This window comes from Neophocaena asiaeorientalis, unplaced genomic scaffold (genome assembly GCF_003031525.2).
Source record: "Neophocaena asiaeorientalis asiaeorientalis breed wild unplaced genomic scaffold, Neophocaena_asiaeorientalis_V1.1 scaffold60, whole genome shotgun sequence".
Lineage (NCBI taxonomy): Eukaryota > Metazoa > Chordata > Mammalia > Artiodactyla > Phocoenidae > Neophocaena > Neophocaena asiaeorientalis.
In genome coordinates this window covers 938,122-952,182 of record NW_020173721.1, presented here as the reverse complement: position 1 = coordinate 952,182, position 14,061 = coordinate 938,122, and the positions used below count along the sequence as shown (strand labels likewise).

The following is a 14,061-nucleotide window of genomic DNA, read 5'->3' as shown; positions in this document are numbered from 1 at the left end:
GAAGCAACCTAAGTGTCCATCGACAGATGAATGGATGAAGATGTGGTATAGAGACATGTATAGATATATATACACACAATGGAACACTACTCAGCCATAAAAAAGAATGAAATAATGCCATTTGCAGCAACATGGATGCAACCGGAGATTATCATACTAAGTGAAGTCAGAAACAGAAAGATAAATACCATATGATATCACTTATATGTGGAACCTAAAATACGACACAAATGAACTTATCTATGAAACAGACCCACAGACACAGAGAACAGACTTGTGGTTGCCAAGGAGGAGGGGGTTGGGATTGGCAGATGAAAGCTTTTATATACAGAACAGATAAACAACAAGGTCCCACTGAATAGCACAGAGATCTATACTCAATATCCTGTGATAAACCATAATGGAAAAGAATATGAAAAAATAATGTATATATATGTATAACTGAATCACTTCACTGTACAGCAGAAATTAACACAACATTGTACATCAAATTATACTTCAATAAAAAGAAATTAAAAAGAGAGGAACTGACATTGTGCTATACTTTGCAGGTCAGACCGTGTGGAGTGCCTACTATAACCATTCAGATGATCTCAAAAATGGCTTTCCTATTGCTGGTCAGTTAGTAGGAACACTTTTTATTTATGGGAGGGGCAACACACTGGAGGTACAACAGACGAGTAATGAATGATTCGCTTATTTTCTGTAACAGCAACAGCCCGAGATTCTTTCTCTTGGCATAAAAATACCTCACTCCCTTGAGATACCACTTTGGCTTTGGTGGCTATGGTGACAAACTGTATTCCATTACTTAGTACAGAACCTACTACATAATAAGCACTCAAAATGTTTTTTTGAATGAATGAATAATCACTGACACTTACATAACTTTCAACATGTCTCCCAAGATTACAAAACTCCCTTTGCACTTTATCACATACAAAACTCCTTCCTTATAGAAGCCAACAAACAATGTTACAAATAAATTTATATTTTTAAAGTTTCTCAATGACATGCTTTTTTGCAAAGGAGGTGCTTCTAGAATCTTTTAAGTTCTTGAGAGTTTCACGTATACATAAAAAGGAATGCTTTGTGTAACCCTTGCTTCAGTTTCTTGCTCAACCACCAGGAATGACCTCTTTCCTCATCTGTGGAAATCCTTCTTATTCTTCAGGGTTATCTATCTCTTGAAGGCCTCCCAGCTCCTCTCCTCTCCTCTCCTGGATCCTCTGTAACCATCACTGGCCACATCTCCTACTTTGTCGCTAACTTCCACTTGGTTTCATGACTTATTCAACTCAGCTGCGTGAATCTTGAAAACAGAGGATATATCACATGCTGCCTTGGTGTGCCCCACGCCAAAGCAGACAACGCAGAAATAAAAATATACAAGTAAAGAATGCTTGTGATTAAGCATGCCGTCTTTTTTTTTTTTTTTGCGGTACGTGGGCCTCTCACTGTTGTGGCCTCTCCCGTTGTGGAGCATAGGCTCTGGACGCGCAGGCTCAGCAGCCATGGCTCACGGGCCCAGCCGCTCCGCGGCATGTGGGATCTTCCCGGACCGGGGCATGAACCCGTGTCCCCTGCATCGGCAGGCGGACTCTCAACCACTGCGCCATCAGGGAAGCCCTAAGCATGCCGTCTTTACGAGACGACTCAAGAACTTATTTATGCTACATTTCTCTCAAGTACGGAGAGAACCCCTCTCCCCTTTACCAGGCCCCCGGCCCCCCTGTCCCAAACCAAATGGAGGACAGATTTTGATTACACAAACAGTAAATAAGATGTAAAAAAAATACTGTATGACAAAACCTAGTGTGCCAATCTATGGTGGTATTATTTCTACTAAAAGTTCAGTCCGTGCTGTCAGTGAGGTGGATGGCAATGTGCCTCCTGGGCACGACACAGGTGCTGAGACACCAGTGACTAACAGAGCATTACAATCTGGGCCAGAGATCCATTACGCAATGCAAGCGTCTACTCTTATGGCAGCAGTAGTACTGTACTTCAAAGGGAAATACTTCAGAAACGCATGCGGAGAGTCTGGGTACGGATGCTGCCACAAACTCAGGCTCCAGTGCAGCTAGCACCGGCAGAGCTGGCTGTGGGATTACGCAGGGTGCGCCGAGGATGTGAGTGCAAGCATGCAGCGGACAGAGTCACACTGATGTCACAGAGGGAACAAACACGACTAGACGCAGAGGGAAAGGCGATCAGGTAAGAGCCTCCAGTGGTCTGCTTGTTGCTGGGGAGCAAGCTGTTCTGCGGTGTAACGGCACGACTCCCTGACATACCTGAAGTCGGCTGTGGCCGCGAAGGACTCCATTTCCGTAATGGAGAAGACACAGAGGAAGCCCTCGCCGCTCCGGAAGTAGTTGTCCCTGATGGCGGCGTAGTCCTCCTGCCCGGCTGTGTCCAAGATGTCGATCTGTACTTCCTCCCCGTCCAGCACCACCTTCTTTCGGTAGCTGTCGGCCTTGGTAGGCTCGTAGTCCTCCACAAACTGCAAGAGGTGAAAGCGCATCCCCTTGAGGATTATCCTTACTTTTCAGAGCCTCTTATTTTGAAATATAGATCCACATGAGGTTGCCAAAATAGTACTGAGAGGTCACATGTAGCCGTCATTCAGTTTTCCCCAATGGTAAACACTACATTCACTTAAATTTCCATTTCAGGCAATTTGGTGGTGGGGACTGAACAGCTGACGGCTTGAAAACCGTGCCTTTTTTCTTACTTAGAACACTACACCTGCAGAAACTACTACACAGACATTTTATCAAATGTTTAAGAACCCTTTCTGACTCTAAATATAAATTTTCATGTCAGAATTGTGGAAATAACTTGAAAGTAAGTTAATATTTAGGTAAGCATTGAAAGCACAGTTAAATCTTTTCTTTCTCCAAAATGAACCATGTCAAGAAAGTGGCTTATACTACCCTGTAAAATGCCAAATCTTGAACTTTGAAATTTCTCCCCAAACTTCCAATTTCTTAAAATAGTACAGTTAAACAACTTTGCAGTCGTACTTCTATCTTTTACCCCCTAAATCTCACCTCAATATTTTTGATCAGTGTATCATTGTTGGCATACGGGTATGTATACACACATACTTCAGTGGGTTTTTTTATTAGTTCCTGTAAATATTTTCATTATCTGATATTTTCTTATTTATATGCTCAATGTCTAAATCCCCCTATTAGAATTCAACCCCTGGGGGCAGGGACCTTGATTAGTCTACTCATCACTGTATCTCCAAAGCCTGGAATATGCCTGGTACATGGAAGACACTCAACAAATAATTATTAAAAAATCAAGCACAGTGTATTTGTAACTGTAAAAGCCATAGAACATTCTGTGACAATTACATGCTAATATTTTACAAATATTAAATATTTATAAATATTTATGAATATTTAATAGAAATATTCAGATAGCATATCTGATATTATGAATATTAAATATTTATAAATATTAAATGAAAGTGTAACCATTCCTCAAATGTCAGACATGAACATTCTTACTTTTGACCTCCTATTGTCAAGAAGGGAACTGATTTGAGGATTAGTTTAAAGAAAAGCAGCTATTAAGGTGAATAGCATGAAAAACAGAACTGAACAGATAAATTAGCAATTTCAGTGAAAGTACCATTTCAATTTCCCCCTCTCTAAATTATCATAAGCAACACAACTGATGGATTTAAGAGTTCTGTGTGTGTGAAAGAAATGCTGATGAGCAGGCAATGAAAAGAGACCTTAGGTGGTAAAAGTCCACAGGATTTTTTTCTTACAAGACTAGGTTTAATACTTAGTTACTCATCAGAGATCACTCCTCTTGGGCAGGTTGGGAAACCTCTCTGAGGTTCTGTTTCCTCATCTGTAAGATGGGGAAACCACTGCCTACCACACAGGATTTTTTTGAGGATTAAGAAAGAGTAACCATAAATCTTTGCTTCTATTTGGGAGGAAGAAGAATTGAGGATCAATGCCTAAATTTGATTACCAACTCTTACATCATTTAGCCTTATTAATAGTCCTCTAGGGAAAGAATGTATTGCTGTATATAGGCTGAGACCTTACCTATGGGACAATAAAGTCTGATACAAATACATGCACAGAAATCTGTAACCTGTCTAGTAATTTTATTTTAGGGACAAAGCCTCTTCCTGCTTAGTGTTGAGTGTGGTGCCATGCCAGTACACAATAACTGACTTTTTCACTGAAGTTATTAAAGGACAACTTATGTATATTAATGTCAAGTTTCAATTAGGTACTATATCCACCAGTTCTATTAGTTCAAGGTGGGACTCACCATTAAAAACACTAAAAATAAAAAAGCCAGTTAGATTGCTCAAAAATAGGTACTGTTTCCAGGGTTTTTTAAAAAAATTAATTAATTAATTTTTGGCTGCATTGGGTCTTTGCTGCTGCATGCGGACTTTCCCTAGTTGCGGCGAGCGAGGGCTACTCTTCATTGTGATGCATGGGCTTCTCACTGCGGTGGCTTCTCTTGTTGCAGAGCATGGGCTCTGGGTGTGCGGGCTTCAGTACTTGTGGCACGTGGGCTCAGCAGTTGTGGCTCGTGGGCTCTAGAGCGCAGGCTCAGTGGTTGTGCTGTGCGGGCCTAGGTGCTCCGTGGCATGTGGGATCTTCCTGGACCAGGGCTCGAACCTGCGTCCCCTGCACTGGCAGGCAGATTCTTAACCACTGCGCCACCAGGGAAGTCCCTGTTTTGTTTTTTAAAAGCATAAGAATTTTAAGGACCTTGAGTTCTTGACTTGTTAAATCGTATACAAATGTTGACTCTGAACAGGAAAAAAATGATCAGTAGCTTTCAAGAATTCAAGGAATCCATCCAAAACAGCACCACATCCAAAACAGCACCAAAACGAAGCTAGAGAAATATTCTCTGAAAGCCCCAACTTTGATATCCATGATAAAATCAGCACTTACCTCATCGTACATGAACTGCAGGGTCAGAGCAGACTTGCCCACACCACCACTGCCTACCATGATGACTTTGTGTAAGGCCAAAGAATTCTGACCCTTCGGCTTATTTGCAGCCATGTTGTGTCACCGAGTTTTCACCAAAGGATTAAGAAGAATCTGAAAAGAATGAAAGAACAAGTAATGCTCGATACATTCTTCTGCAGAATTCCAGTGTAGGAAAGAGAGATGATGTCCTTAGGCGTCAAGGTATTAGTTTTCATTCTGCGGTGATTTTAAACAGATGGCAAATGAAGTATGCTTATTTGGGGGAAGAACCACTTATCAGAGAACACCGTGGCAATAAGACAAGTACATGACTCAAGGGCATTTCTCTTACAGTAGTTTTCAGTAAGGAGCTTGCTGGCCGAAAGTGAAAACTTCCCAGTGCAACCACACGCTGACAATAACGGAGTATTAGTTGTATTAAAATACGGTCACACAGATTACAAAGCAGGGTGAACGATCACTCTGTTTTCCTATTAACCTCTATTGGCAATAATTAAAGAGATGTTTCTTCTAATTTCAGTAAGAAACAACTGATGAAAGAAAGAAAGTGGGGGGGGAGAGGAAGAGGAGAAGAGAAGATGGAGGGAAGAAGGAAAGGAAGGACGGAAGGAAGGAAGGAAGGAAAAACCCATCCCAACTACTTGCTGGTAGAAATATAAATAGAACCGAACACCGTATACCCCAACTCCCAAGTATCGTAGTACTGGAACATCTGTATATTTTGGGGTGGATGGCTAATCTAACTTAAACACCTGAATCTAGTGTGCCCTCACTTTCGTTTACTACATTTATGTGCTCAGCGTGGAAAGACCAGGTTCCCCCAGAGGCTGTAGTGGTGATGCACACTAATGGCACCCGGTTACCTTGGCCATGGTGCCAGGCCTTAGAAAAAGAGGCGGGAGGTCACAGCAAGCACTGCGTCTGTGTGGAGGCCCAGGAGAGGAGACTTGTTTTTAGAGGCTCAAGGGGGCTGCACCTTCCTTCTCAGCATCTCTGACCTGTCTCAGTCACAGCACACCTTTCTCAAGCTGCAACTTACAGAACACCCCCGCCCTGCCTACTTCTGTATTTCAGGCCATCTCTCCCAGCCTGGCCGCATCAGCCCACACTGGTCTCCTGTGACTTTTCACACGCTCTTCTCTGCCTCTTGGCCTTTCCCATGCAGCTTCCTCCGTTTGGCATATTCTTAATTTGGCTAACTCCTCTCAGTGTTGGGGTTTCAGCCTCACCTGAAACACTCAACCTGAATTAGGCTCTCCCCTGCCCTGTGCTCACATAGTACGTGATACTTTTCTTTCATAACCATTATCACAAGTCGGAATTGCCTGAGAGTGTTAGTTGTTTAATATGGGTCTTCTTCCTAATATACCAGAAGCAACTTGGGTACAGGCGCCATATCTATTGGTTTACTTCATGCTTAATGTAACTAATATGCCTTGGCAAAAATCAGCCATTCAGTACGTGTGTGTGGAATGAACAAATAAATGTTCGAGTCTGACTTAACCCTGGGAGTGCCTTAGAGTGTACTGGTATAAAGCAGCTATTGCTACTAGAGGTTCCATCACAAGCTTATTAGGCAAGGACAGTCTGCTGTGGGCTTGTGCACCACACACTGGCTATGCAGGGCACCCAAGAGCTGGGCACTGCTCAGGCCGCCCCAGAACTCATGCCCATAAGCCTATCTGCCCAATACAGAAAAGTCATAAGAAAAAAAAAATCCCATAATCTTGCTATCCATTTAACAACACGAATACATTATACTTTGTTTGTGACAGCTTCAATCTGCATGGAGCATAACTGAGATCACACCATATATGTGACTTTTGATCCTGTTATTCTTACATTATGTCAAACACTGTGGTAGCGGCAGCTTAAGCTGTGCAGCATATGGTAAAGAATCCACATTTGGAGGCTAGATGTTCAGTGTAATTCAATAAACAAGGATTGAGCCCCTCTTTTTCCTGGATACCAAGGAGATGATCATTGGATTCTGATGATTACCACTGCTGAGGAAAGTAATAGTGTACTTCAGGTAAGTAACTAGAAGTCGAAAAGATACCTCGTCTACGCGTTTATGGAGCATGCTGTTGCTGGCGTCCCTAAGTAAGGCAGGAAATGACTTCTTTCTCACCATTATGACCCTTACCTGTTGGCAGCTGTAATCACTTCACGGCTACCCAACTACTGTTTTATATATATATATATATATACATACACACACATACATACATACATATATACATACATACATATATACATACATACATATGTATATACATACATATATACATATATATATATATATATATATATTTTTTTTTTTTTTCTGCAGTACGCGGGCCTCTCACTGTTGTGGCCTCTCCCGTTGCGGAGCACAGGCTCCAGACCCACAGGTTCAGCGTCCACGGCTCATGGGCTCAGCCGCTCCGCGGCATGTGAGATCCTCGCGGACCGGGGCATGAACCCGTGTCCCCTGCATCGGCAGGCGGACTCTCAACCACTGCGCCACCAGGGAAGCCCTACTGTTATATTTTTAAAACAGTTAATACCACAGGAGCTCAGGGTGTTAACATATCAATTAATACTCTAAGAGTTCAATGTGTGCGTTTTTAAAGCAAAACATTTAGCAGTTACACCAACTGGGTTAAAACACTTTCCCTTCCAGAACCATTTACAATATAGTCTGTGACTTAGAAAAGGCAGAGATTCCCAGAGACATTTTTCCAAAGTGCAGACTTTCTTCAATAACTATTAGCTGCACATCCCATACTTTAAAGAGGCTCTCCAGGAAAAGAAGCTCCCGCCAAGGAGACACTCACTCCTCTGCCCCACTGCAAAAACTTGGCTTTCCATAACTGAGGTCCCAATTCCTAGTCTAGATGTTGGAACTTAAGACAACATACATGTAAATAAGAAAATTCCATTAGTGCTAAGTGCAATGAAGAAACTAAGGGGCACCGGGATAAAGAGTGGGGAGGGGCTACTTCAACCAGATGGGCAAGGGTGACTCCTTTGAAGAGGCAGCATTTGAGCTGAGACCTGAATTTTATAAAGGAACCAGCCAGCTCTGAGGGAAGAACGTTCTAGACACAGGGAAGAGCAAGTGCAGAGGCCTAAGATGGGAGGTGGTTTGCCACGTTCTAGGGGCCAGAGGAAGGCCAGAGTGGATGGAGGCTACGAGTATCAGGGAGCATTAACAGGAGGTGAGACTGAGAAGCAGGAGAGGCCAAATCATAAAAAGCCTTGAAGGCCGTGGAAAGGTGTTCGAGTTTTATTATCATTGTAATGGGAAGCCTCTGGAGAGTGTGTAAGCAGGACTGTGACATAATTTCATTTATGTTTTTAAAAAGATTACCATGGCCAGTGTGTGCAGAATGAATGGTAGAGGTGCAAGAGCTGAAAGCAAAGGAGTCCATCCCATAGTCCATGACTAGGTTTGACAGATGGAGGCTGCCAGTGACCTTGGGAAGAGTCACCTCACCAACGAGGTAGGAACCACAGCCTGAATGGGGTGGGTTGAGGAGAAAACAGAAGGTGTAGAAATGGACTTGACTCTGAAGACGAATAGAGAAATGGGGCCATAGATGGACACAGTTTTTTGTTTGGGTCGCTTTTTAATTATTCTTAAGGGATGTTTGTATGGTAAGCATCTAAAAGAGGCAGAAATTAATGATGAAGAAGAGAAGGTGCCTCTAGGAGGAGACCAGGGAAGAAGAGACCCAGGGCACACAGGAGGAGGGACAGCTCTTTCTTTGTAACAGGAGGTGAGGTAAAGCAAAGCACAAGGTACAGGTGCAGGCTGCAGACAGATCTGGCTATTTCTTTATTTAACTGCATCTATTATTTCCTCCATGAAATATGATTCACACAGCAGTTTAGTGAGGAGTTGGAATTCAAAAGCACGCCTGTCTAGATCAATGGAACAGGATATACAGAAATAGATCCAAATACATACTATAGTTTAGTGTGTAATAAACGTGGCATTTCAAATGGAGGGTCGGGGAGGGAAGCATAGAGGATAATTCAGTAAATGGTTCTGGGACAACTGGTGAGCTATCTGGGAAAAAATTAAGTTGGACCCATTCTCCTCACACCAATACAAATTGTAAATTTATAAAATAAATTTATATAAATCTTTGAAAGTGGATCAAAGATTTAAATGATAAAATGAAATCACAAAAGCACCAGAAAAACCCACAAAATTTTTGTTTTATAATCTTAGAATGGGAAAGGCATAAAGTACTATCTAAAACTCAAGTCATAAAATAACTTTGATAAATTTTACTACTCAAAACAATTTCTACATGGCAAAATCTTCTATAAGCAAAATAAAAAGATAAAACTGAGGAAAATATTTGTGATTCATTTCAAAGAGAAGAGGTAATTTCCCTATATGAAAAGTTACTATAAATAAAATCAACAACTCTAAGAAAATGGGCAGGGCTTCCCTGGTGGTGCAGTGATTGAGAGTCTGCCTGCCGATGCAGGAGACATGGGTTCGTGCCCTTGTCCGGAAGATCCCACATGCCACGGAGCGGCTGGGCCTGTGAGCCATGGCCGCTGAGCCTGTGCGTCCGGAGCCTGTGCTCCGCAACAGGAGAGGCCACCACAGTGAGAGGCCCGCGTACCGCAAAAAAAAAAAAAAAAAAAAAAAAAAAAAAAAAGAAAGAAAATGGGCAAAAAATACAAATAGTCACAGAAAAGGAAATACAAAGGGCTCTAATATGCTCAACCTTGCTGATAAGAGAAATACAAATAATATTAGATTGGATCTCAATTGTTTTACCCATCAGATTGGTATGAGTATGTTTGCGAGGACCAGTAAACTATAGCCCCCTTGGCCTGCTTTTTGTATGGCCTGTGGCTAGGAACGGTTTTGTGTATTTGAAGGGTTGTAAACAAAACAAAACAAAACAAAACCAAGAATAAGATGCAACAGAGAACGTACATGGCTCACAAGTCTAAATAATGTTTTCTTTCCACCCTCTACAGAAAAAGCTTGTCCCTCCCTGGTAGACAAACAGACACATTCCTTCACCCCAGTGGAAGTGTAAATTGGAAACATGGACTAATTAGCGACCATAAAACAACAGATGTTCTTTACCCATTGATATGGAGGGAGGTAAAACATATTGTTTTTTTTAATTAATTAATTGGCTGCCTTGGGTCTTTGTTGCTGCATGCGGGCTTTCTCTACTTGTGGTGAGCGGGGGCTATCTTCGTTGAGGTGCAAGAGCTTCTCATTGTGGTGGCTTCTCTTGCTGCAGAGCATGGGCTCTAGGCGCGTGGGCTTCAGTAGTTGTGGCATACGGGCTCTAGAGCACAGGCTCAGTAGTTGTGGTGCACGGGCTTAGTTGCTCCGTGGCATGTGGGATCTTCCCAGACCAGGGCTCGAACCCGTGTCCCCTGCATTGGCAGGCGGGTTCTTAACCACTGCGCCACCACATATTGTTAAAGTGAAAAAAGTAAGCTATAGAGCAATATAACTTGTATGTTATGAACTGCATAAAAAGATGAGAAAAAGGGGATTTAGAGGTTTATTTGTTTATATACCAGAAATGATATAAAAAATGGTAACACAGGGTTGCCTGTGAGGATGGAAACTAAGTCACTGGTGGACAGAAGCGGGATGATGGCTTTTTGCTAACTACCAGTTTGATTTTTGTATAATGTGAACATATAACTTGTTTTTAAAATTAAAATTAGTCATAAATAACGTTACCCTGTTTATTTCCTGCACTCACTTGGTAAAAATACAATTAACTACTTTCCTGGCACTTATACAAACTAGGAACTGGAGGACTGAACCTGAATTTTAATTGAAATACTTCTCTATGTATGTGTATGCATTTGTGTTTTCAAGTAATGAGATAGGGATCCTTGAACTTCAAATTGTTTGGTTTGTAGGGTTCCTCAGTTATTTTCTATCTTCTGCTGTTCAAACAAATATTTTTTAATTACACAATGGCCTCCTCCCCCCTCCCCCCCACCTTTTGGGTAACATTACATCCCTGTGACTTACTTATTTTATAGCTGGAAGTGTATGTGACCCCCTTCACCCATTTTGCTGCCTCATCCCCAACCTGGCAACCACCAGTCTGTCCTCTGTATCTATAAGCTTGGTTTTCTTTCCTTTTTTTTAGATTGCACATATAAGTGAAATCATATGGTATTTATCGTTCTCTGTCTGACTTATTTCTCTTAGGATAATTCCCTCAAAGTCCATCCATGTCACAAAGGGCAAGATTTCATTTTTTAATGGCCGAATAATATTCCATTGTACATATATGCCACATTTTCTTCAACCATTAACATGCTGATGGACACTTAGGTTGTCTCCATGTCTTGGCCACTATAAATACTGCTACAATGACATGGGGGTACATATATCTTTTTGAGTTAGTGTGGATCATATGGGAGTTCTATTTTTAAAAAGTGATGTCCTAGAACAATACTATAAAATCTATTTGGTCATGGGTGGGCTTCAAGTTTTCAACCTTACTGTTTTTCTCCGCTTCACCCAGAAGCTAGACACCTACACCATGCTCACCATGTTGATTTAATCAAGTTATGCATTACCTGATATATTCTCCCTCTTTCCCTCCCATCCTCCATTAACAAATATACTGTGCCTTATTATGTAAGGCACAGTTCTAGGCACTGGGGTATGGAGTTGAATTTCATAGGCCTAGGTCCCTGCCCTCATATGTTTAGTTAACAGGTACCCATACTGTACTGTTTCCTGTTGCCGCTATAACAAACACTATAAATTTACAGGGGCTTAAAACAACACAAAATTTATCATCCTGTTGTCAGAAGTCCAAAATGAATCTTAAGAGGCTAAAGTCAAGATGTCAGCAGGGTGGGTTCCTTCTGGACACCCCAGAGGAGAATCTGTTCCCTACCTGTCCCCCTTCTAGAGACTGGCTTTCCTTGGCCCCTGGTTGCAACACTATCATCTCTGCTTCCGTAGTCAGACCTCTCTCTGCCTCCCTCTTATAAGGAGACTTGTGATTACATTTAAGGCCCACAAGGATAATCCAGAAAATCATCCCCCAATCCTTAATCACACCTGCACAGTCCCTTTTGCAATAGGAAGTAACATTCAAAGTTATGGGCATGAGGACATGGTTATCTTGCCGTTGGGGCGTTAATCGGCCTACCACACACGGGAGGAAGTGGGCCAAGGAGCTTCAGACCACAAATCTCCAACCCAAACTCTAGGCTCTCTATTTTAAACTTTATGAAAATTTCTAAGAAGTGATCAATCTAGCTCTCCAGTACTTAATAAGGAATACTCTACCAAGTAAGATCTCAAACATTCCCTGTCCACTAAAAACAATAAACCCAATGATCTTTATATTTCCAGAGTTCATTATTACCTTTTTTAGACTTTCATAATAAAGACACTTACTATTAGGCTGTAGTTTAATAAAACTAATAGCTGGCAGAAGTTCCTACTGAGAGATTCCTTGTTAATAAGGAGATAAATGGAGCATGCCTCTCCCCTCCAATTTGAATAGCGCATTAAAGGCTAGGATCACTGAAGTTCAGTTTCTGTCAAAGCATTATAAACCACTACTAAGCACAAGCAGGTAGAGGCCACAGTAGTGACTCATCCTTCAAAATGAAAAACAGTTCATATGGACAACGCTCAAATGGCACTCCCTATCTGCATGAAGAATACCTGCTCAATAAAGGAATTTAGTATAAAATGAACAATTTTAGAAGAGTCAGAATATACCTGACCAAGAAAGCAAGATACACAATTCTATTCTGAAAGGGATTTGAGATATTTCAGTTTATTACTAGGCACAGATACAGATAATATCACTGGCATATTTTTCCAACCATTTAAAGAACAGGTATTATTAATACTATTTAATGTTTTGCAACATAGAGAAAGCCTCCAAATTCTTTCTTGAGAGCTAGCTTAACATTGATGCAAAGTTCCTAACAAAGAGAGACTAAAGGGAAAACAGACTGACTGACCTATCATGTAAATATGGTGCAAAAATTCTAAATAAAAAATGTTAGAATCCAGCACATTAAAAGAATAAACCAAAGTAACCAGATGGGATTCAACCAGATATGCAAGAATGTCTTTATATTTTAGGAAGTCAATGTAATTCTTCATATTAATAGAAGAGAAAAGTCATAGATCACATGATCTGGAATGATATTTGATAAAATTCAAAGTCCACTGCTTATACCAATAATGATTTCATACTTAGGCCAAAGGAATCAACTGAAAAATTACTATAAACAAGAGAGTTCAAAGATAATGGTTATATAATCAACATATTATATAAAAAATAAATTTCTTTTCAAATAACCAGTTAGAATATATAATGGAAGGAAAGACTCAATTTACAACAAGACTCACAAAGAATACATAATTAAGAATAAAATTAACACGAACTGTAAGATATTCATGAAGACAATTCAATAATGATTGAAAGGGTGACTTTATGAAGATAAATGAAGGTAGATCCTGTTCTTGGGGACAAGAAGGTTGTATACTGGTAAAGGCACAAAACTCTGATAATAAGAAAGACTATTAATTTCTAACATATAAAAATCTCTTCACAATAAAAAAAATTTTTGACCACTGAGCCAAAAGACAAAGGACTTGACTTTGGAGTCCTCTGATCTATTATCGCCTAGTTTTCTCTACCCTTAAATTTGTGAAGATAATTTCTGATGTTGAAAACTGGCTTTAACTTTTTCTTTAAAAGCAGGTTGATTTATATACAATAAAATCACCCTTTTAATGAGTTTTGATAAAGGTATACAGTCATATAACACCACCACAATCAAGACACAGAATAGTTCCATCACCTCCAAAGGTTTCCCCTTACTCTTTGCAGTCAATCTCCTCCCATCACCCCATCCCATGGCAGCCACTGATCTGATTTCAGTGCCTATTGTTTTGCCTTTTCCAGAATGTTATATAAATGGATCATATTGTACATAGCCTTTGTGCCTGTTTCTTTTTTCACCTAGCTAAGGCTTTTGAGATATATTCATATAGTTACATGTATCAGTGGCACGTGCTTTTTTTTTTTTT

At 40.8% G+C, this 14,061-nt stretch overlaps 1 protein-coding gene across 2 annotated transcripts in view; it reads right to left on the bottom strand.

The window, feature by feature from the left end:
* The window catches only part of RALA (RAS like proto-oncogene A), a 70,684-nt gene that overhangs the window by 15,388 nt on the left and 41,235 nt on the right, over positions 1–14,061 (bottom strand). For both annotated transcript variants that reach the window (XM_024750659.1, XM_024750658.1), the window contains 2 exons: positions 4,950–5,102; positions 2,295–2,503 (listed from right to left, as the gene is read on the bottom strand). In XM_024750659.1, the coding sequence (XP_024606427.1) occupies positions 2,295–2,503; positions 4,950–5,063 (323 nt within the window). In that variant the 5' untranslated portion in view covers positions 5,064–5,102. The remainder of the gene's footprint in view (positions 1–2,294; positions 2,504–4,949; positions 5,103–14,061) is intronic.